The sequence below is a fragment of the Castor canadensis genome, chromosome 4 (genome assembly GCF_047511655.1).
Source record: "Castor canadensis chromosome 4, mCasCan1.hap1v2, whole genome shotgun sequence".
Classification (NCBI taxonomy): Eukaryota; Metazoa; Chordata; class Mammalia; order Rodentia; family Castoridae; genus Castor; species Castor canadensis.
Window position 1 is genome coordinate 164,462,585 of NC_133389.1, and position 25,148 is coordinate 164,487,732.

At 38.9% G+C, this 25,148-nt stretch overlaps 1 protein-coding gene across 2 annotated transcripts in view; it reads left to right on the forward strand.

The window, feature by feature from the left end:
* Positions 1–15,002, forward strand: part of Xrcc5 (X-ray repair cross complementing 5) — a 96,081-nt gene extending 81,079 nt beyond the window's left edge. The window contains exons 18-21 of one of the 2 annotated variants that reach the window (XM_074071673.1): positions 1,996–2,092; positions 3,754–3,821; positions 13,266–13,340; positions 14,090–15,002. In XM_074071673.1, coding sequence (XP_073927774.1) covers positions 1,996–2,092; positions 3,754–3,821; positions 13,266–13,340; positions 14,090–14,104 — 255 coding nt within the window. In that variant the 3' untranslated portion in view covers positions 14,105–15,002. Of the gene's footprint in view, positions 1–1,995; positions 2,093–3,753; positions 3,822–6,635; positions 7,851–13,265; positions 13,341–14,089 lie in introns of those variants that run through there. The other variant, XM_020158574.2, reaches the window with a different exon arrangement.
* Positions 15,003–25,148: the final 10,146 nt, after the last annotated feature.

Consider the following 25,148-nt stretch of genomic DNA (forward strand, 5'->3'; position numbering starts at 1 on the left):
GAGAGACGAACAGCATCCCACAAATAAATCTAGTCTTTGGAAATCATCATTCTTACTGTGAATAGAGCTATATGCCAAGAGAAGTGGAAATGACTAAACTCATAGTTCCATCATTGTCATATCTGAAAAGGAATGAAGGTGGTTGATTGGGATGCTTTATCCTTGGGAGTTAACTTTTTACAACACTAGAGCCCTGGTTTTATGTTCCTATTTAGAGAACGAAGGACGTTTCCATTGTAACCTCTGGTGGCTATTATGGTAAAGGATGAGCTAACTATTTTAGGGAAAGTGATGGAAAATACATATTGGTATAATTATTGAGAAGGATTTTACAAAGACAGGTGGGATCTGAATGCCAGAAAACAAAAACCAAAACCAAACAAACAAAAATCATAAAAATAATTACTCAGCCCCCCTGACCAGCCTTTGGGTTGGTGTTTTTGTTTGTTTGTTTTATTAGGAACTTTTACAAAACACTTCTAAAAATCTTCCAGATTTAATTCTACCTCTAGACAAAAGGTGAGCAAATTTAAAATAAAAATTATATTTTTAAAACAGGCACAGTTGTAGTATATGTTCTTGTGTGGGTGTTTATTAAATATTTGCTGAATAAATGAACAAATTAATGCTGAGTAATTTAGATGCTTACAAAAATGATAAGAAAATCATTAAAATTATACTAGGATAAAAGATTCAGAAGTAAATGACCCAAATGCCCTACAGATAGAGTCAAGACAAGACTGAGGATGACTTAGGGTAGAGAAAGATTTGGCTAGATGGAAAAAAGATAGTAAAAATACATTTTTTAGCACTGCCCCAGGCTAAATGGAGCATAGGGTAAATCTTCTACACCCTGTTGCTAGCACATGTTGGTAAAAGTGTCTGGTTGCTAGATTTCTTAAAGAAAGAGACTGGCAGCGCTGTAGTTCAGTGGTAGAGCACAGGCATATCATGCATGAGGCCCTAGGCTTAATCCCAGCACCACAGTCAATCAAGCAAGCAAGCAAACAAGCCAAGTGTGGTTGCTTCACCTGTGATCCTAGCTGCTCAGGAAGTGGCGATCGGGAGGATCACAGTTTGAGGCTAGCCCAGGCAAAAAAGTTGGCATGTCATTGGAAAAAGGTGAACTGGTGGCGTATGCCAGATGAGATGTCATCTCATCTACTGGAGAGTCATTAAGTAGGAGGATTGTGGTTCAGGTTGGTCCAGGCAAGAAAAGCAAGACCATACCCCAAAAAGCAAAAAGGGCTGGGGGCATGGCTTGAGTCAGCACTTGCCTAACAAATACAAGGCCCCAAGTTCAAACTTCAGTAGCACCAAAAAAAAGAGGGAGGGAGGAAGGGAGTGAAGGGGAGAGAGAGAGAGAGAGAGAGAGAAAAGAAGGAAAAATGGAGGGAGACAAAAGAGACTTTAGAGGCATATCAGTCAATCTTAATGTAGACCTTTTTTTTGAACTGTAAAATCATTTTTAAAATTAAATTACATAGATTAAGATGATGAATACTATTCTTTGCTCCTGTTAATCATTTTATGTGATGTACAATGGCATGTGAGTATGTTTTTTTAAAAAATACAGAAATATTTATAAATGAAATAGTATGAAATTTGCCTCAAAATTAACTCAAGAGTTCTAGGAGAAGGTAGAGGTACAATTGAAACAAATTAATTGAGTTGACACTTACTGAAGTTGAGTGATCAATACATGAGGATTCACTAAATCTTTCTCTCTGTTTTAATTTGAGATGGTCTGAATTAAAAGTTAAAAACCTGTGTGGCTCTGAGAAGCTCTGTGCCTTTTATAGATAGAGAAGTTTCTGGTTTGCAATGAACAAAGCAGATTTGAATTGCCAGCTTCCATTTCCAAAGAAAAGCCTTTATTTATTAATTTTTTTAATAAGTATGGTAGATTCAAAACATATAGTACTTTGGTCTGGGGATGGATTTGGTTTTGTATTCACTCTGACTTTTCATCTCTCCCCCAACTCATTCCCACAGTTTTCAGAAGAGCAGCGCTTCAACAGTTTCCTGAAAGCCCTTAGAGAGAAAGTGGAAGTTAAGCAATTAAGTCATTTCTGGGAAATTGTTGTTCAGGGTAAGGTGTCATTTTTTCCTCCAAATACTTATGCTATTTAAAAAATATATATATAACACCTAAATATAAATTATATAGTGTGATGCCTAAAGTAGGACCTGATGACTTTCCATTTGACTTTGGATTCATTGAACTAAAAATCCTGCTTAATGAGCATAAATATAGAGTGATAAATAACAAATAAATATTAGATGTCTCATCTTACACTCTCGGCAGCCTGACACATTTCCAAAATTATGCCTTTCTATTTGTTGACTTAAGCAGATGTGTGGTACCCCCTTTCTCAAATTGACTCACTTACATTTTGCCTCTCTGCCACCTTTCATTATTGTGCTCTTGGACTTTTCATATCAGCAGCCCAGCATCTTAATGCACCAAAGCCACCCTTTTTGTCACTTATTCACACCAGCAATGCAAATGAAGCTCAAGAGAGAAGGAGCATTCATTCTTTCAGTGTTAGGCTTGATGTTTGAGTTCCTTCATGCCCTTTTTCCATTTTTTTAAAAACATGACCCAATTCTGTTTCAGAACCCAAGTATAAGATACTATTTATAAAAAATACATATTATGAAAATATATTCAAGAGGTGGCGTGGAACTTCTTCAGTTTTAATCAGACAGAATTAGTTTCTAACACTGTTTCATCACATAGGCAACTGTTTCCCTGACAGTTCATTTTTCAGCCCTTTAACCTCCACACTGGGGAAAAAAGCAATTAGGATTGGGTAGTAAATAGGGCTTTTCAAATCACTTGTGTCTCTGTTGCTGACACAGTAGATGAAAGAGGTTGGGTTTAGTAGTTATTGCAGATTATTTGCTGATAAGAAACTTACAGGACCTATACAAGATACATATTTCTGAGAGCTTATAGACTTTTGAGGATACACACAACTTGTGCCATTTGTAGATACAAATAGATGTTAAATGCATGAGTTTTTCTGAAAGTATAACACTCATCAGCCATTTAAGATAGCGGGAAATCTTAGGAGAAAAGAAAACTAAAAGAGCAGATATTCTAGCCTTTATTTACTCTTGTTGAGTTAAAACTCATACTCTGTATTAAGTGATGCACATGCTGCTGTTTGCAAGAGTATGTGTCCTTCTGACATAGTCCTTTGGCCATTCCATCAATAGCCAGTACCATGCCATAAGCCAAAATGTATACAGAGTCCAGTATTGGGTACTGTACAGTTTTAGGTAAAAGCACAAAATCATTCAAACATTTACTTGTCTAGCATCTCATATGTACTACTTGGAGGGAAAATTAAAAAGGAATAAGAACCAGCCCCTGCCCTTGAGGAAAGAATAGAAATATAACATATGTACAAATAGTTACATAAGCCATTTTAAAGAGATAAATTATCCTTCTAAAGAAGGAGAGGCTATTTCAGTCTGGAGTTGATCATGGAAGACTTCATGGAGCAGGTAGAAGTTAAGATGTGGCCTTTATTGCTTACTATACAAGCAGAAATAGGAGAAAGGATAATGTAAGATAAAAGACAATGTACACTGATTGCTGTTACAATTACATTTTCTTGAAAACAAAGCACCTTTATAGGTTTTAAAGTCTCCAGAGCAAAGATGGGCAGAGGTATGGTGGAAAGGAATGTGGATTGAGTTGACTCTTTGCATTTGAGTTTTACTCTGTGAATTACTTTTCAGATGGAATTACTCTGATCACCAAGGATGAAGCCTCTGGAAGCTCCGTCACACTTGAGGAAGCCAAAAAGGTACGGAGGGCTAACTTCCTGTCTGTATAAATTACTGCAGTGGACATTATTTTCCTTGATGCCCCTGAAGAAGTTAAATTTTAAGATTAACTAAAGTAGTGTACCTATTCTTTATTCAACCAACAAGTGAATTGCTCCAACTGCAGCATCTTCAGGGGAGTTATATAATCTCTTCACTCATAGATCATGGTTATGTTTCTAGAACTCAGCTATGATCCCAGCTTTAGTAGCTATAGAACTGCTGAATTCCATAGTGCATACCAAACTTGAACTAGACCCCGGTAAAGGCTATGACTTGGTACCCATTAGTCACCTGGAGAGTTTTGTTTTTGTTTTTAAATCCTGATTTTAAAACAAGGACTGGGGTTGTAGCTCTGTGGTAGAATGCTTGCCTAGCATTTGGGAAGCCCTGGATTCAACCCCCAACACTGCAAAAGAAAAAAAAAGAAAGAAAACAGAAGTACCCACAAATTTTGTTGGTCTTTGATGGGTTCTGGGCATGGTTTATTTGCTTGAGCTTTTAAAGCCCCTTGAGTAACTGTAATGTGAAATGGGTAGAGAAGCACCTGTTCTATTCACCAATTCTAATAAAAGGAACAATCTGCGTTTTCAGTAAAACACTCTATGTATACTGACCCCATGAGCTTTTGGTTGGCACAGTTGTTAGGCCAAAACCTCCCTATTTGGTATATGAATACTGAATCTGACTCAGCCATGAGTCAAATACATGTGGCTATTTAGTTCAGTAATCTTTCATTGTACCTCAAGGTTATGATGACATTTTAATATATATATAGCTCATATATTTGGTTTCAGTGGCAGTCAGTGATCTAGTTCTGCTGGCACAGTACTGGGCAGTTAGCAGTTACTAAGCTTTTGCTGTCTGCTAGTTGCTGCACCCTGCACTCTAGAGGCTCAAACAGAGCTCAGTTACGGGAGCATAGGGTAGCAATAGAGACTCAAAAAATAACTGCTAAGGGAGAGCTTGACCTGGGGCTGGCAGACAGGAATCTAAGTGAATGGTAGGAACAAGGCTGAAAAGTTCATCATATATCTAAATTCCGGCCAAATTGAAAATGCCATGAATTTTCAGCTTAAAAAAATACATTTGACAGAGACCATAGTATTATTTAGGAGAAAAGTTAGTCTTGTATAATCAAGAACTTTTACTAAGTACTTTGCCTTTCAAAAGTTCTGGTTAAAGAACAGACATAGGTCCTACTTTCAGGCAATAAGATCCTGGAATTGTAGAAGCATTCAGTAAGGTGCTAATTACTGCTTCAGAGGGTTCCATAGTGTCTACTCTCTCTTCTGGCACTGTCAGTACTGAGTATCATGGGCTTGGGTGTGGTTTTATTTCTATTTGTTACTATATGCAATGTTGTGATAATATTTTTCCCTTGAACTGGAATTTATCAATCAGGGTTCTCCAGAGAAGTAGAACCAATAGAATACATATAGAAAGAGAAAGAAAGAGAGAACTTGATTGATTGATTGACTCATGAAATTACGGGAGCTGGCAAGTCTGAAATTTGTAGGGCAGGCTGGCAGGTTTGAAATCCAGGAAGGATTTCTATGTTACAGTCTTGAGACGGAATCTTTGGGAAACCTATCTTCTCTCTTAAGACCTTTACCTGATTAAATGAGACCCATTAGTATTATGAAGGGTGATCTTCAAGTTAGTTGATTATAAATGTTAATCTCATCTGCAGACCTTTATAGCAACATCTATAGTAGTGTTTAATGGAACAGCTGGGCACTATAGCTAGCCAAGTTGACACTGGTGAAGACTTACCAATTAGTTTTTGGTAAACAAGTAAAATAAGTCTACTTAAAATTTAATTTTAGTCATTATTGCATTATGAAAATCTGTCATCCAGGTGAGAGTTGAATACATATTATAGTTTTTGTAGAGAGCTGACCTACAAAAGGTAATGTTTTCTTCTAGCAGTATATCTTAACCAAAAGTATCACAGCTTAGTGAATCCAGAAATATTACAGAGGAAAGAAATCTAAAAAGGCATAATGTACTTTCAAATTATGTGAGGTTTGTTCTATATTGCAAATGTGATATCTTATTTCAAATTTAAGGGCATGGAGCCTGAGCATCGGAATTTTAATGTCTGGATAATTAAGCTACAGAGAGAAATTTCAGTTAATTGCTAGGAATGAGGTATTGTCCATAGTTGATTTTAATGTCACCATCACTGATTTCGGTTATAGTATAAGACAACTCTGGGAATGTTACCATCTTTGAATAGAAAGAACACAGTGAAAAACAGAGAATCTTCTCTCACCACTGGACTACCTGGCTTTGACTGGCATCAAAGGGAGCAAATATTGCTCCCTTTTGGAGCAATATTTCCAGTCAAGGCACAGTAAGTATGCTTCCAGTACTACTGGGAAGACTCCATGGTCATGGTAGATGAGAATGTAGGAAATACAACTGAAGTGTATGGAGCACCACCTCTATGCAGAGTGCTTTGATAATACATTATCTCATAGCCTCAGAAAAAGTGTATTGTACATAGACCCTGCAGATTCCTTCTTTTTCACATTTACCAGTGCTTCACCCAATTTAATATTTATACCAAATGTTTATATATAACATTTTGACTTCTAAAGAACATTCACATTATATGATATTCACCTAGAACATATATACATAATATCTGGATAATGATAGGAAATAATTTTGAGGGGAGATGGTATTGGGATTTGAAGTCAGGGCTTTGAGCTTGCTAGGCAGGTGCTCTATCACTTGAGCCACACCTCCAGCCCTTCTGATAAAATTTTGTATGTGTCTAACTCTAGAACCAAAGAACCCAGCACCATCTCTGTAATCCTCACAGTGACCTGCTAAGAGGAGTTGGCAGCAGCAGAATACCATTCTTATTACTACTGGGAAGGCAAGCCCCAGAATGGTTAAGTGGGGTTGCACTGTGAGTGCTCAGAGGCTGCAAGAGGATTAAAATGCTGGTCCCTGTGTACTGCACTGGACCTTCATTCCTAAGTGGATTGAGTCTTTCTTATAAGTGGAACCTTGACCCAACATTCTCTAAAATGCAGCGATCCCTGGCTGCTTCATGTCAATGAATGATTGTCTGGCCCTCAGCCAGATATTGCTTAAAATAAGCTAAAACTATGGAGTAGCGCCTGAATTCTGATCATCTTCAGTGGCACTCTCATACCTAGCGTGTAGAATTGTGCTTTTGTGCCTGCTTTAATATTGCATGAATGCTCTATTTTGCTTTTCAGAGTAAAACTTGATCTTTGTAATAAAACTTTTTAAATGGCATCTATTGGTTTCTAAAATAAGAGTAGAAAGGAAGATGCACATATAGATGACAGTGGGGAGGACTGAAGACTCAGATTCTGGCTCAAGGAAGCAGATTCCTCTGGTTTTAATAGGAGAGAGATGCTTCAACTATTTCTCTTAGCTAGTTTGGGAAGTGCAGTCACTTTTGACCAGGCACTGAAATACTCACTTTCAATGCCTTCAGATGTTAGGTTCGGTCATTTCCCAAATAATTTTTAAAGAAACTTGAACTTATTCAGATAGATGGACCACAATCCTCATAGTCCATCTATATTCTTTTAGGGTATTTACCATAAGTTAAAGGTAGCAAGCTGTTGAAATTCTTGCTATTAAATGTTGACATTTGAAAGGAAATAATTATTCTAAGATGTCCATTTTAAGTGAAAATTAAAGTAGAATTTTACACCTGCACACAGCATCTTAAGGAAAGCCATTTCCCTCCAATATGTTTTAGAAACATGTGGGTTTTATGATTCTTTGAGAAATAGAGGTAAGTCAGCCAGCTACAGATAAATTATAAAAAAATTATATTAGAAGAAAAAATTCTTCTAATATAATGGAGGGGGTAAACATGTTCAAAGTACACTGTACACATGTGTGGAATTATCACAATGAAACACCTTCATATTATTAATCTATGCTAAATTCAAAAAGTACAATAAAACTTTTTTTTTAAAAAAGAAAGTTTTCCCATACATTTATATAGTCACTTTCTTTTAAGATTCTTGGTATCTCTTGTTTTACTTTGAAACCTAGACATAAATATTGCCCTTCTTACTGTTATATGCTAACAAATTTTAAAAATTGCCCTTCTTTTATAACTTATCTTTATTATTATTATAACCTGACAATTCTTTCACTTCACCTTTTCTGTTTCTTAATTGGAAGTTTTAGATATGCCATTAGCATTTGATGTAGGGGAATGTCTTTGTGTAGCCCTGTGTGCCTTTATCTGTCTGTTCATTCTCACTGCCTGGCTCTGTGGTGGGTAGGAGAGGTAAAATGACGTGTCGTAGATCCCACTGGCTGGGAATCCAGCTCTATGACTGACCCCCAAACCTCCATATTTTTTGTTGTTATTAAGCAGTTTAAATTTTATTGAACCTCCCATTTTTTGAAAAAGGTTAAATTTAAGGTTTCACATCTAAGTTTGATATGTTATATACAAATGGTACAGAATATGAGTATGAAGAGATACAAATTAGTCCATGCCCAAAAAGATGTACTACAATACAGAATCATCTCCATAAATACATATAAAATTCCTATGAAGATAGAAGGGACTGCCAAGTTTCTCAAGACACTTTCCAAAGTGATTCAAGGCATCATCATGAACACACATGTTCTAGACTTTGTGTCTCTGATTCAGCCCATCAGACTGTATAAAACTACAGCACATCATGATGTATAAAACTACATGTACTGAATGAGATTCTGTTTCTTGTGGATTTTATGATTCTTTGAGAAATAGAGGTAAGTCAGCCAGCAAAAAACCACAAACCCATAAACATTATGTAGATAATTACTCCAAAATATGTCCTCCATCCTTTTTACTCCATATTGACAACACAGTAGATAAAGAGGATTCATGCCAGTGACTCTGAGGTGCCATTTTCCATAGGAGTCCAAGAGGCTGAGCTCTGTCTAAATATTCATTTGATACAAGCTTTAGAGAGGAAACAGTTTTTAGGATTTGTTTCCCTTGCAATTGCCCAATCTGTCCTTTATTGTTGATGTTTATTGATTTTTACCTTAGTATCATAAATGCTCAAAACTTAGTGGTCAGGTTATTTCACCATCTAAAGAGTACAACTTAGCTCAGTTTCTCATAGCAAACTAGTGACTAGCTAGTCCAGACCCATGGATTCTTACTCAAGCCAACCTTCTACCACACCATGGTGCCACTTCTCCATACCTCCACCAGCAACATCTACCTATAGAAGAGATACTCATGCTCCCTCAAGAGGGAGTGTTATGTGTAAGTCTTTAAGAGATCTATGAAGCTTGGTGAAGGATTCTGAGACAAAATTGTAAGACACATTTCTCACTAGGCATGGTGGATCCACATTTAATACCAGCACTTGGGAGCTTTAGGCAGGAGAATTGAGAGTTCAAAGCCAGCCTGGGCTATATAGCAAGACCCTGTCTCAAAAAAAAGAAAAAAGAAAAGAATTATTTCTCTAACTGTTGGATCCTGTAACATTTTACTTTGCTCTTTTCTGCGTCAAATCTCTGGTGGAGGTTTTCTGAATGTTAGTACAAGAAAAACAATACTAGATATCACATTGTTACCTAATACTTATTTAGAGCTTGATACTTTTAACTTACAATTTTAAATTTTTTATTAAGGTAGGACATCACACTATTGGTAAAAGTTGATGAATTTTTACATATTCATACACCTGGGTGCCCACCACTCAAAAGGTAGAGAGTAGTTCTGTTCTTGACCTGCATGTCTTTGGAATCAAATCATACCTTCTGTGATTCATCACATTATTACTCATTCTTTATTATAACTATGTAGTGTCCTTTTTATGATTATATCACAGTTCATCGATTTGTTCTCCTGATGGCGGGCATTTGACTATTTACAGACTTTGATAATTATGAACAAAGATATGGTAGATATTCTTGTACATATCACTTGGTGAACATATTGGGTACATTCCTAAGAATTAGGAGATAAAATTTATACTACCACAAAGTATTTTGACATACTTCATTTCATCTGAGACTCACCACAACCCCATGACATTAGATAGTGTAAATAGTTTTTCCATCTTTTTTTTTTTTTTTTAGGAAAATTAGTTATGAAATGGTTAGGTGGCCTTCCCAGGGTTTCTGAATAACCAACAGGCCTTTGGTTATGGCTGTGTTCTCTACAGCACGCTGCAGGATTTCTCTGCTGCCCTCTCTTGCCTTTACTGCAGAAATAAACTACTGATTATATTAATGAAGCCACAATTTATGCCATTTTAGGCATTCTGTTTGTTTTGATTTTTTTGTTTTGTTTGTGGTACTAGGGATCGAACCCAGGGCCTTATTCATGCCAGGCAAGTGCTTCTACTGCTCAACTACACCCCCAACCTGGTGCTTTTTTTATACATCTTTAATCTTTTGATAGTGTTGGAATCAGCAACACATGGAAGCCATGTGTTTTTAATTTGGACATTGGTAAAAGTCTGCATACAAGTTGGTTGTTAGCTTTCAACCTTAATGGAGAGATAGGACTGGCAGTTCTTATACAGAGCTTATTGATTCCTTTTCTCAGCATGTAGCCAGAATTGCATTTCACTGTACTTAAAAAGTAGTAGTTTGTTTATTTCATGAAGATCTCCAGGTAAGGAGGCGCTTGTGATAATCCCAAGTTAATGATGGTGATTTGAGGAAGGAGAAGTATGTCATACATATGTCCATTCTGTTTATTCTCTACTTTTTCGGCATATTGCAAAGAGAAAGAAAAGGACAAAAGATGAGAGTTGACTCCTTATCCCTTTCTGCTGCTTTCAGAGAATCTGTCTTTTATTGAGAAAGGAGGTCAATCCTTGAATTCTCTTGCTCTCTCTCCGTCTTCCCTGTCACTGCACAGCCTGGAAATTACATGTAGTTAAAAACTCTGATGAGGAGGAGCAATGTATGTAAGAGATCAACCTTGCCTGGGGCTTTGGGAAGGATAATGGATGGCAGCCCAGCTTTTAGCCATAATTTGCTTACACGGAAATGCGAAGCAGATCTGTCAGGAAAATCAGTTGCAGATGTTTAGCACTTGATAGAAATGAGGCTTTTTTTACTGCTGCTGCTTCTGCTTCTTTCTTCCTAGGAATTTGGCTTAGTCTTAGAGATGTGCCACTTGTGTTTAATTATATATACCATGGTCATACTGTGCAGATGGTCCTTTCTTAATTTATCCTTTAATTTCACTGTGAAGGGGCTTTGCAGGTGGGGAGGGAATGGAAATTGAACCTTTTAGAGAATGAATGGCAAAAAAGAAAATAGGGATTTTCTAGATTTGTCAATAAGTACCTACCATGTTTCAAGTTGCTAAGATGAAAGATGTAGTGGCTTGTCACCCCACTGAGCACACTGAACTTGTCATTTAGGAGGTGCTGGTCATTTGTGGCTCCACAAAAGTTTATGGCAAGACATAGCTCTATATTTTGTTTTCACCCTAACTGGGTAAGTCTTATCCTTTAGCCATATGTCCCTGACATAATAGAAAATCATGCAGCAGCTTATGACAATGAGTAGGAGAGGCAAGGTACAAAATTAAAATCATTTTAATAATGGTAGTAATCAGGAGAACCATAAAGATTGAGGAACCTAGGATAGAACATAGATTATTTAACCTTTAGACATAAGCAGGTACAAATAAATATATGAATTTCTTATTAATTTATCTGTATCCGGGTTTCATATATATTTATGAATTATCATATAATAAATACACAGAATTAATAAATACATAGAATTAATTATATGGAAGCTGCATTATAGTTCTGTTCCAGACTGTCCCCTTGCTAGGATCTTCTTTCTTTTATAGCATTGATTCCCAACCCTACACATGGTCCAGTTTCCATTACTGTCCTTAGAAAAAATAAATAAATCCCTTAATTGCTCAGTCAAAATGGAGGTTAATGATCAGTGAAGAAAAAGTCCAGGGGAGAGGTTGAGCCAACAAACCATCATGGCCATGGTGCTGACAAAAGCAGTGCCCAGTTATGCAGAAACAAACTTTGTTGTTGTTACCTGTGTGCAAGGCTTTGTGCATGCAGAATGGAAGAATGGACAGAGAGCTTGCCTCCTGAGACTTGATGCATATGGCCTAATATTTAATGGGTGACCTTGGGCTATGGTTTGTTAAAGAGGCATATTTATTACAGGGAAAGTAGTTTTTTGCCAGTTTTTCATGTTGAGAATGTGCTAAAACTAAACTTTTCCCTTTTGTGTGGAGGCAGCTGCAGGAGAGCAGAGGTGAGCTGGAAGGCTTACTCACCACATCTGTGCTCCATTGCACACTGACTGCCCCTGAGGAATGCTAACAGAGAGGCTTGGTCCATCCCCTTCAAGATGCTCTCTCCTACAGGCTTGTCTTTCCTACCACTCAAATTACGAATGCTACCAGATCACCCTTTCCTGCTAGGATAGGTAGACATTGATAGAACATAGTTCTTAGATGCAGTTGCCACGTGCCCTGAAGTTTAAAACAACTCCCCACTATTAGGTCTTAGAGGGACAGAATGGAAAAATAGTGTTCAGATTATTTTCAGAGGCACTGACTACTTTTTAAAGAATCTGTAGTTAGTTTGCCTGTGCATTGGCAGTATCTTATCAGGTTCCTTGACCCTTGCTGCCACAAATCTGAAATTTTCTTTCAGACTTATGAGAGCTCAGAGTTCCAGGGTCTATTGGCTATCCACTGTCTTGGACTCTCCATTTTTTAAAAATCTGAGTGTCGCTCCTAGATCTTTGCAGGACCTTTACTTTCCTGTTTCTGCCTTTTAGAAGTATCAGGCGTGGATCACTGACGTTAGAATTTTCTCATATGCCTGTTTTCAAACAATTTCTAGTACAGACGATAAATTGACTTAACTCACTCCTCTTTACCAGGCTTGCCTATTTTTATGTTTCAAATCTCTCACAAGAAGTTCTTTTACCTCTTTTTTTCTGAAGTGGGATTCTGGAATAGATTATCTTAATCTTGCTTGGTTCTTATGCTTCTTTCAAAAGAGACCAAGACCTACTGATTTGGTGCTTGATTATTTTCTTAGTCTTAACATGCCAGAATATCCCCCGTAGGAGCAGGAGTGAAAGACAAGGTGTGTGCTGTGCTGATGTGGTACTCTCTGCAGAGACACTGTCTTGACAGGCCCTGACATTTCCTCTTTCTCCTTAAGAGCTTTCTCTGGTGACTAGTTAGTATGGAGTATTGAACCTCAAAATTGGTCTTCTTGTACAGAGCAAAGAAAGAGAATATGCCAAGATGACGTTTCTTTTGAGCCATTTGTAGTGAGACTTTGCTAAGCAAACCTTCTTAGGTTTGCCTGTGGCAATGCTAGCAGACTGTTCTCTCCATCAAAAGAAGCAAAAGCGTCATTTTAGTATCATGACTGACTTTCTATTCACAGTTTCTGGCCCCCAAAGAAAAATCAAATGAAGATGCAGCAGCCGTATTTGAGGAAGGTGGTGATGTGGACGATCTAGTAAGTATTTTAATATATACCAGATGTTTAAAGATTGAAATTGATCTATAAGTACAGCTGTAAAAGCTGCTTATCATAGGCTTGCTTTTTTATTTGTATATTAATTTCTTAGCATGGTAGATGCTCCCTACACTATTATTTATTACCTTTATAAATTTAATCAGATAGGTAATTTCATAATGGAAATTCATGTGTTCTGTGGTTTCAGTTACATGCATTCAGATTATTCCTCTCCTTTGAAAAGCTAAAAAGAACTGTGGGGGCTATTCCCTTAGAAGCAAAATATTATAATTTGCAGAGGTTGTTCTTAACCAAAAATAAGCAATACAACATACAATTTGTGTGGGTTGACAAGTAAAAACAGCCTTTAAAAAGCCTACTTCTTAAATGTTGTCAATTAACTTAATATAAACAAAACAGACTGATAGGCATTTGAGGATTTCTGGACCTCATTCTGCCACGTTGTGGGTGCCTGGGAACTGTGTAAATGTTGACTTTTTGCATTCCTCTTTCATGTTTGGAAATGCATATGATAACTGTCCAGCAAAAACTACATATTATGCCTTCAGCCTTTTTGCAGTGAAGTTTTTGGAACTGAAGTGAGAAAGTATTTGGTATTTAACTCCTAAAATAGTTAGCAGAAGTCCATGCATGCCTACTAACATTGTTTTCGTTAAATCTTCGCACCAGAGCAGCAGCAGTCTGAAGTTGGCCTTGTTCCTTTCTAAATGTGTTGTTTTTGTTTACAGCTCGACATGATCTAGGCCATGGATGTATGGGGAATCTAAGAGTTGCCATTTCCTTGGCACTGAGAGCTCTAACAGAACAACCTCGAGGAGACCATTCAGGGGAAACAGAAACTCTGGAGATAGTCCCCAGCAGGTTACCCTCAGTCTCTGTGGAGTGAACATACATGTATGTGACAGGGATAATTTAGACCCCATACAAATTTATAAAGTCATTGTTATTTTATGATTGGCATATTATTCCTTTGTGGTCTTAATCTCTTTTGTATATTATACACATGCTTTAAAGTTTCTGGATATAGATTTAATCCTGACCTGGTGTATTGATAAAGATTGCAGCCATTGTGAAGTGATCAGCATCTCATCTGGAACCAGGGCATAGTGATTGGTGAGATTCTCAAACCTTCTCAGGAGTCCTTTGTCTGATCTGCCAGCAGCAGTCACAACTTAGGCTGATCGAAGAGTAACATTTGTTTTTTACCCACAAGTAGCTGAGTTAGGAAAATCATGGGTAAGGACTGACCCATTTCTCTTTTTTTGTTAAGCCTTTTAATCACCACATTACTTTGGCTCTGTATACAGGTAGTTTTCCTTTGGTGGGGTGGGAAGGAGAACACCATTCTCCTGCATAAACATTTTAAACAGTGAGTAATGGTGTTCTTGTGAAGAAAAAGCCCCCTTTTGGTACAACCTTTACCATATCAGTGAACCTTGAAAGCAAAAACAACTGACAAATTCACTACCAGTAGTTAGGATTATATCATCCTATTATCTCTGCTTAGGGGCCTCATAAAGAGAAAGTTTGGCTACATTAAATACTTCCTCCTTAATTTCACAGTCTTTCCCATCTCTACCTAAGTCAACTTTTACATTTCTCTGGATAGTTTCCCAAAATAATAAAATAGCAAAGACCTTATTTTTTTTTCCTGTGCTCATTCCTTCTTCAAGTTCTTATTCCTTAGTATCACAGATTTCTTAGTGTCCAATCACCATTATCCTCAGCATTCCCATAAATGGTCATGGATAGACTTCACTTTGCAAATGTCATACTAAAGGCATTAGTGCATCATTCCTCTATGGATTACTACTAATTGACTATAAAAATAACTTCAGTGCTGTGCTGAGAATTAAAGGCCTTCCATAGCTGGGTGTATTGGTGCTTACCTATAACCTCAGTACTTAGGAGGCAAAAACAGGAGGATTGCAAGTTCCTGGATAGTCTGGGCTACATAGTGAGACTCTGAGTCTTAAAATAAACAAAAAGCCCCTATATATTGATGGAAAGTGGGTCTCCAAGATAATTAATTCTTCTAAGGAGAGAAAAGAGTAGTTTACTTTGGGTCTCTAGGATCATCCCCTTGATGGTCTGCATACTTGAGTCAAACTTGACAGGTTTAAAGCAACTCCAGGGAATACTGTGTGACTGTCTGCTTGGAAAACTGAAGTCAAAGGGATGTATGTGACCTTGACAAAACTAAGGCATTCTTAGAATCATAGAGAGTGAAACTTTGTTCTCTAAATTCTGTATTATTCTCATCACATTCTCCTGGATATGAACCAGGTCAGTAAGTGTGACTCCCATAAGCACCTCCTGTTTTGGGCAGTTTGAGGAATTCCCTCTTGGAAACATCAGTCTTTCTAACAAATCAGAAAAAAAATTTGGGTCATGTTAGTCCTATAGATCTTTGATTCTTTTTTATTTAGGTTATGTGTAGCAGGGATAAATGAGAAAGGACTAAGTTAGCCTTATAATTTTCAAATCCATTTCATGTAGGCATAGTATATGTGCACTGTAGACAAGTCTTGATCATAGCATACTGGGTGAGTAGGGACATGGTGTTCTGGGTGAATACAACAAGGTCACATTTCTCTGAAATGAGATTTGCAGGTAAACAAAACTTCTGGGCGGTCTGATGATAATCTTGCTTCAGAGAACAGTGAGTGCCAGAGTCCTCAGAGACCCAGTGACCGCACATGTGCTAAGCTTGTATGTGAACTGGAAGTCCCTGACTCTAGTCTCCATCATCTTTGGTCTCCTGAAATTTATTGACTTAAAGAGGAGGTACACATAAAAGAGGGCTACTCACCTTCTAGTCACAATAGAAATGACCCAATGCATTTCCAAATGCCCCTTGGAGGATATGTGCTGTCCCCTGTTAAGAAATACTGTTTTAAATGTTGGCTTCTACTCCTTTACCAGTTAATTTACAGATAAAATTTCCAGTCTGGGAAAGCCATTTGGGGTTAGACAGGTTTTTGTTTGTTTGCTTGCTTTTGTTTGCCAAATCCAGGATAATTTTGAAAATAGACACAAGCCCAGCTTGGTGAATCACACTTGTAATCCTAGCTACTTGGGAGGCAGAGATCGACCTTTCATTGCAACTACATGCGAAACCTATATAGGAGAATCATGGTACTAGTCAGCTTGGGCATAAACGGAAAACCCTATTCAAAAAATTACTAAAGGGGAACCCTCGTACACTGTTGGTGGGAATGCAAGCTAGTGCAACCCCTCTGGAAAAAAATATGGAGGCTTCTTAAAAATCTAAACATAGATCTGCCATATGATCCAGCAATCCCACTCCTAGGGATATACCTGAAGGAATGCAACTCAGGTTACTCCAAAAGCACCTGCAAACCCATGTTTATTACGGCACTATTCACAATAGCCAAGTTATGCCCCACTACTGACGAATGGATCGAGAAAATGTGGTATTTATACACAATGGAATTTTACTCAGCCATGAACAAGAATGAAATCTTAACATTTGCAAGTAAATGGATGGAACTAGACAACATCATTCTGAGCAAGGTTAGCCAGGCTCGGAAGACCAAAAATTGTATGTTCTCCCTCATATGCAGACTTTAGATCTGGGGCAAATACAGCAATGTTGTAGGACTTGGGTCACATGACAAGGGGAGAGCACATACAGGAGATATGGGGATAGGTAGAAAACCCAAAACACAAAAGCGTTTGATGAACCCACTCCAGAGAAACTAATACAGAAACCTTAAAGTGACAGAGGTCAACACGAAAGGGGATCATGAACCAGTATAAAGATCGGTTAGAGATGAATCATCTTGGGTTATAATACATTTGTACATGGAAGCAATGCTAGGAATCTCTCTGTACACCTATCCTTAACTAGCAAAAACACTTTGTCTTTCTTATGCTTATGTCTTCTCTTCAACAAAATTAGAGATAAGGGCAGAACAGGTTCTGCCTGGAAGCGAGGGGGAGTGGAGGGAAGAGGGTGAGGGTGGCGGGGAGAGGGGGTGGGGATGAAGGGCAAGGGGGAGAAAGGATCCAAACAATGTATGGACATGTGAGTAAATGAATAAAAAATACCTAAAGGGGTATGGTTCAAGTGATAGAGCACCTGCCTGGCAAGTATAGGACCCTAGATCAAACTCTAGTACCACCAAAAATTAAACAAATAAAAATAACAACAACAAAAAAAAAGGGCTGGGATCGTAGCTCAGGTGGTAGAATGCTTGCCTAGCATGTGTGAGGCTCTGGATTCAATCCCCAGTATAGCAATAAAGAAAGAAAAAAAAAGAGAGAAGGAAGGAGGGAGGGAGGGAAGGAAAAGATGGAAGGAGGGAGAGAGGAAGGAAGGGAGGAAGAGGAGGGGGGAGGGAGGGACACATCTATCTTTCTGCGTTGAGTATGTGCAGTACTAATGACTGGCTGGCTTTGCAGCCAATTTCAATTAAGGCAGCAGATATTCTGTTTGAGACCCAATTTTTTTTTTGACAGCACTGGGACTTGAACTTAGGGAGGTGCTTTACCACTTGAGCCAGTCCATCAGCCCTCAGATATTCTGTTTGATCATTTATTTCCATGTTCCCTTTTTCTCCACCCCCAAGTATGCTAGAATGGATGCCCTGAAGGAATACAATATGGGTGGGGGAGAAAAGAGTGGTCTGCCCAAGTTCCAAGCTTAAGTCCTGTGTCTAGTACTTGCTGTTTGGCTTCTGTGAACGTGCTGAACTTTACAGGCTTATTAAGCAAGCTGGAACATGCTTAATTAGTATATGCTTAATATGGAAGTACTCTGTAAGTGATGAGAAGCTTTCCACAAACCAGGTGGTTTCATGAATGCTCCAAATAGAAGGACACACAGACATTTTAATAAGTCTTCCTCCTTTCTTTATTTCCATGTTATTTCTTTTCCAGTGCTGATTTGCATAATTACCTATTGCTATTGTATTTAGTTTTTTTTTTATCTAGTTATTACATGAAAAATTAAAGTTTCTGTGTGCTCAAAGGTGGTGGTTTAGGACCCAGGGTATGTTTTGGTAGTTTTGGTAAGGTGACTGACTCTGCATCCCAGTTTACCAGTGAATTGTCCTGGTATAATAAATAGTGTACTCTTGCACTCTCAAAAGTGTCTTCGTGTGTTCTGTAGATTATATGGTCACCTTAGGTTTTGATTTTTGTTAGTATCACAACCAGGGCCCAAGGAATGACCATATGCTCCCTTGCCCCTCTTCTGGTAACTCCTTACAAGCAGCAAAATGGAAACCAACATACCACTTTCATATTAGCTTGTTTCAAAGAGCTTTGGAGCAGCTAGGTTGTAGCTCATGGCTGAGATTTGAATCTTCCCCTACATCTAGACTTTACCACTACCTGACTGCCAAATTTTAGATAGAGCAAAGTACATGATCAGGAGTATTTTTTTGCCTAGATGGTGGCATGGAGAAGAAAGCGGAAATGTGTATGGTGTTTAGCACACATATGACCGAATACAGCCCAAACACCAATCATATTTGTAAGTCCTCTTCACTGTAGCAAGCAGGAGAACATTAGGGAGAGAGTGGAGAGAAGGGGCTTCACCTTCCTCACACTTACACATCCATATAGGTCCATTCACCTAATCAGAAGTAGAGTTACAGTCCCTGCTTCACACTGACTTCCTGGAGTCATTTTGGAAAGGAAGGAAATATCTCTTTCCTGAACATAACCCAAGACTTTTTAGAGAGGCATAATGGCATAGTGTTTCAAAACATTACTTGAATGTTAGCTATTCCTATTAAATCCCAGTGTCAGAAGCACTTATCAGCTGCAAGACCTTAGCAAGTCCCTTAACCTCTGTAAGCAACAAAATAATGAAATCTCATGCATTTCATCTATAGATAGACAGGATCTTTTCAAAGAGGATTCATAAGTGGCTTTGCAGGAGCTGATTGGATAATGAGAACGGGATGCCTGCAGTATAGAGAAAGCAGGCATGGACACATTCCCCGTTCTTAACCCACACTGTACATTTCCCAGACCCACCCACCTTTGCACTGTGGTGTTGTGGAATCCAATACTGATGGGGGAACTGATGGTGGCTTCAACAGACCTGGGATGGGGTCTTAGTGGGGTTAAGAGTCTGGATTTCTCTAAGCCCCTCCCTGTTACCTTTTCAGTATAATGGGAATTGTGTTGTTATTGCTAGGATTAGTGAGTGCATACTATAAACAACATACAGTCTATTGGCAAACCAAGATGGGAAGTAAACCTTACTTTACAGCAGAATTCACCTATTAAGAACAGGTCTAATTTGTTGGATAAATACTTTGATGAGCTACTTGAGAGTAGGGGTGGCAGTAAGATAGAGAGAGGACTGTAGAAGGAAGGCAGCACCCTGGGGGAGCTGGAGTAGCAAGGTGGTAGCAGTGATGTTCTGATTGGTTTCCAGCCTTGGTGTTGAAGGTTATATTATAAATAGGGCAGAGTTGTAGAGAGGGAAGCAGGTAAAGAGAAAGAAGAGTGATGGGGTAGCAGCAGGAGAGAGCAACTATGGGGAGTGGGGAAGCCCAGTCACCCACAAGCACTCTATTCATCCATGCTGAGGGGTTGGGGTGAATCGTCACGCCCTCACTAAATGTGCAGTACAACCTGTATTTCACTCGTGTGATTTTGGAGTTGGTTATTGGGGGCAATGCGGTTCAGCACTATGAACCATGATCTGTTTCAAGACAAACCAGATGAGTACAGTCATCTCTGGATTACGTGGATACCTTATGTTTAAACCTGAAACAATCAAATGTAGGTGACCATGAACTCTCTTCTTCCTTAGCAGTAAAAAAGGGCCCTATGCTTCCACCTGTGGCCAAAGTCAAACCTGTGTGTAATTCTCCGATTATAATTAAGAACAAAAACAAACTCTTCTCTTGAAAGTAACTTCAGGTAACAGCTGATCCAGGAAAGCACTAAAGGTAACTTGTGTGGAACATTGCCATTTGCTCAAAATTTTCAAATTGTATTCCAAACTGTTAATTTGAATTTGATTGACTAAGTGCATACTGGGGCAAGATCAAATATACCGTCAAAGAATCACACATATATTCCATGTGGCTTCATTGCTTTTTTATTAATTTCAAGGACACTGGGTCTCTTACTTGTGTTAAGACTTACCTGCTGTAAGGACACTGGGTCTGTTACTTGTGTTAAGACTTACCTCTGGTGATTTTGAAAGCAGGAAAGAGATTCTCTGTTCCCTTTCTCTGCTAGTCTTCCTGCTTGAGTTAGAAACAGTCCTACCCAGAGGCAAGAGGGATGGACATAGTTAATCCCTGGCCAATATAGGCAATGTTATGTAATGTACCCATGACTTTTCTATATCTCTGCCTTAGTAAGAATAAAAGGTTGAAAAACATGTTCCATTTTTTAAAATCAGTTTGCATTGACAGAGGTGGCAGAGGATGGGGGTAAAAGGGACATTTCTGGAGCCAGTTGGTATAATAGCCCAGCCCTACCTGGTGATATGTGAGAGGAATTGGAAAACCCAAACAGAAGCTCTCCTAAATCTGTCCCGTCATTTCTGCAACATTAGTAATACCCAAGAACCATCTTTGTCAACACTGAATTCCTGTGTCCTGTGTCCCAGTGTTTGTGAGGTAAGATGAGTGGTGCTTGCCACCACCCCAAGGTAAGCATATACTCACCTAAGGGAAGATCAGTCTGTCTTGGGCCAGATAAAAAGCTGAGGGATGAGATCTATGCAAAGTCATAGAAATACCAGTTCACTCTTGCCTTTTTTGTTTGCATCAAGTGGATGGAAAGACCAACAGTCTGAGGGTGGTAGGCCTCTGGCTGTTGGGAATACAACTATAGATCATCCAAAGCTGACGAGGGAGTTAGAAAGGACTTAAAAAAAAAGAAAAATAGGCTAGAATTCTTGATGTTCTTCAAAGTAATCTTAGAAGGCAATATACTTGTTTCAGTCATCCTTTTTAAAAAAGCCATATGCATTGTTTTGATTATTATTCACAAAGTTTGACCAATGGTGACTTTTCACAGTTTTTAAACATCATATATACTCTCAAAAGTTGGAGACCACTGCAGATAACCAAAAAGATGTATCACAGGCTCCAAAGACAATTTGAAAGAAAGTTTTGCTTAATACAACATGAATATATTTTGGTTCAAATGTATAAGTTTCTATTTCAAAGGGACCTTGTTCTTTAGTAGCAGAAAAGGCTTGTATTTATTTAAACAGATCTGTGGACTCTTGTCCCTGGACTCTTGTCATCCTGCCTGTCTCTCCATTTGGCACAGGCAAACAGAGCAATGGGATAGACATGACCTTTGGAAAACCCATAACCTTGATAGGTTCTGCAATCTATTTCAAAGAATCTTAAAATACAGTAGACACCTGGTATCTGGGGGTTAGTGATTCTAAGAAGACTGCTATTGAGGAAAAAGGGCAAATGCTCAGGATACGCGGAGTTCATTCAGTACTTTAAAATGACTTAAAATTACCAACACCATACGTAAGATAGGTATGACTGTCCATAACTTGAAACTGCGTGCAGTAGGCTATATTACTGTCAAAAAAATCATTGCCGTGCATATTAATACTGCTCACCAAAAACTAGATCACATTTCATGTTCTTTGTCTTGAATACTGCAGATACTTGATTTATTTTTGACATAATGCTGCCCAACTTCTGCTAAAGACATGTCACCTTTCAACAAATCTAAAATGTTCACTTTATCAATTAAACATTAACTTTTATCTTGCTTTTGGGGCACTGTTTGCTTTTGGGGAGACACTTTCACAAAAGTAAGGACAGGGAAACACTGAGTGGTTTACACACCAATTAAAGCACAACTGATGAAAATGTAGGACTGACAGAATTTCTTCATATCCACTGAGCTGTGTAATATGTGTGTAGGAATTTTAAATTTTTGTTTTTGAAATTTTGGTCTTTTTGGCAGTACTGGGGCTTGAACTCAGGGTTTCACACTTGCTAGTTAGGTGCTCTGCTGCTTTTAGCCACACCTCTAGCTCTTTCTGCTCTGGTTATTTTGGAGATGGGCTCTCACATGTTATCCAGGCCAGGCTAGACCATGATGATCCTCCTGTTTACACTTCCCACCATAGCTGGGTTGACAGGCATTTGTCATCCACATCCAGCTGTTGGTTGAGATGGGGTCTTGCTAACTTTTTGCCCCCAGCTGGCCTCAAATTGCAATCCTATCAATCTCAGACCCCCAGGTAGCAAGGATTTCAGGTGTAAGCCACCAGCACCTGACTTTGAAATTTCTTTTGATTTTTTTAACTTACTTTTTGACCATAAAACCCCATGTAAAATCTGTGAATGAGGCAGACTTACTGTGTATAGTCTTTCTTCAGATCCAAAATACCATTAATGATGTTAGTGGGAAAAAAGCTGGTGGCCATTTTACTTTGCATGCCAATTTTTAAAATGTTAAAATTCTACAAAATATGTTATTAGAAGGGATGAAATGAAGCACCTATCTCTTGCTGGTCATGGAAGTGAACCTTGGCATGGTGAACTTTACAGGTAGAGAGACCAGTCAGGAGTGCTTTGGCTGGAAATAATAGAATGCCAACAAAAATTGCCTCAATTTCATTGCCTAATTTCCTCCACATTGCAAGAAGTCTGACATCTGCACTGCCAGTGATTCCATGGCTCAGTAATGTCATGGATGAAGACCTCGATTATTTTGACCTTTCCCTCGTCTTGTTCCCTTTCAAAGCAGGAAAGAAGGTGGAAAGGACAGCACTAGCTGTGACTGGAAAAACAGCACTCCTATCAGTGGTCTTAATTCAGCAGACTTCTTTGGGGAGAAATTTGTCACATGTGCAATCCTAGTAGCAAGTGAGACTGGAAAGACAGCACTCCTATCAGTGGTCTTAATTCAGACTTTTTTAGGGAGAAATTTGTCACATGTCCAATCCTAGTAGTAAGGCAGACTGGGAAGGTGAGAAGACTAGAAAATGGAGATGGAGTGGCCAGCTGACAGCTTCTGTCAACCCATTCCTTCACTTACTGTGTGCCTTAGTTTGTTTTGTACTGCCATAACAAAATACCCTAGACTGAGTAATTTCTAAACATTTATTTCTTTCAGTTCTGGAGGCTGGGAAGTCCAAAGTAGAGGAACCTGCCTCTGACAAGGCCCTTTTTGTGTCATCCTGTGGTGAAAGGCAGAAGAACAAAGGAGTGGGGAGGGAAGCTGAACTCATCCTTTCATCAGGAACTTACTCCCTCCATAACTAGCCTGTGATACCAGTATTAATCCATTTCTGAGGGCTCTATTATCCAATCATTTTTTTTGTTGTTTTGTTTTGTCTGTTTAGGAGACAGGGTCTCATTATACAGCCCAAGCTTGTCACCCAGGCTGGTCTTGATCTCATAATCCTCCTGCCTCCATGTCTTAAATGCTGGGATTACAGGCATAGAACCCAGTGCCTGGCTGTAATCACTTTGTAAATTCTATTTCTTCTTTTTGTTTTTTCTTCTTCCTTTTTTTGGCAGTACTAGGGTTTGAACTCAGAGCCTCATGCTTGTGAGGCAGTTGCTGTACCCCTTGAGCCATGCCCCTGGCCCTTTTTGCTTTAGTTATTTTTAAAGTAGGTTTTCTTTTTTTTACCCAGCAGATCTGGATCAAGATCCTCCTACTTTATGCCTCCTGCATAGCTAGGATGACAGGCACACGCCACCAAGCCCAGCTTTTTTTGTTGAGATGGGGGTCTTGCTAACTTGTTGCTGGCTGGCTTCAAGCCATGATCCTCTTCATCTCTGCCTCCTGAGTGGCTAGGATTACAGGTGTGAGCCACCACACTCAGTAAACAAATTTTAAGGAAGCATGCATGACTTCATCTTTTTTGGTGGTATTGAGGAGCTGAACTCAAGGCCAGTTCAACTGCACTTGCCAGGTAGGCACTCTACCGCTTGAACCACATCCCCAGCCTCCATTTCTTAACTTTGTTGCCTTGAGGATTAAGTTCCAACACGTGAGCTTTGGGGGATATATTCAAACGATAGCACTATGTAAACTCAGAGAAGTTGCCTCAGCCTTCTAGACTTCAATTTTGTTATACATATGGTAATGGTAGGTTTGTTTGAGGTTTAAAATCAGTTCATTGAAGTAACACTTCCCATAGAGTGAGACAGTATCAGAAACTTCAGTCCCTCCCATCCCTCCTGCTCCACCTGTCTTTCCTCAAATCCTGTGTCTTTGCCAGGGATGCTGCAGAAACGAAGCTGGAACTATTCCCGCCATCTGTTGTAAGGCACAGGCCTACAGAAGGGACTGGGAAGGCATACCAGGTCCCTTCCACAGCCTTTTTAGCTCTCCCCACTCTGAGCTTAGGGTAGGCTTTCAAGAGGTAGACCTCTCATCACTAATGGCCTAGAGCTAGCCCATCCTTGGCAGTTATGGGAGCTGGAGGGGCAATATGGAGAACAGACATAGAATTTTATTTCTGGAATCCAGGGCTTTTGTGTCACTTGATTTCACAACTCCCTTTCCATCCTCTTTTTCCTAGAAGTCTGCTTTTTAATGTCTACCAAATACAAGCGCATGGCCAGCTGGGGATCAAGCTGCCTACATTTCAAATCTTGCTTTCTTTGGTTTGAATGTGGTGTGTCACCCCTGCAACTGGTGTTGGTGTTTAATCCCCACTGTGGTTATCAAAAGGATGGAAACTTGGGGCTAGGGTTATAGCTCAGTGGTAGAGAACTTGGTTAGCATGTACAAAGCCCTGGGTTCGATACCCAGCACAGGGAAACAAAAAAGGAAACTTAATCTGAC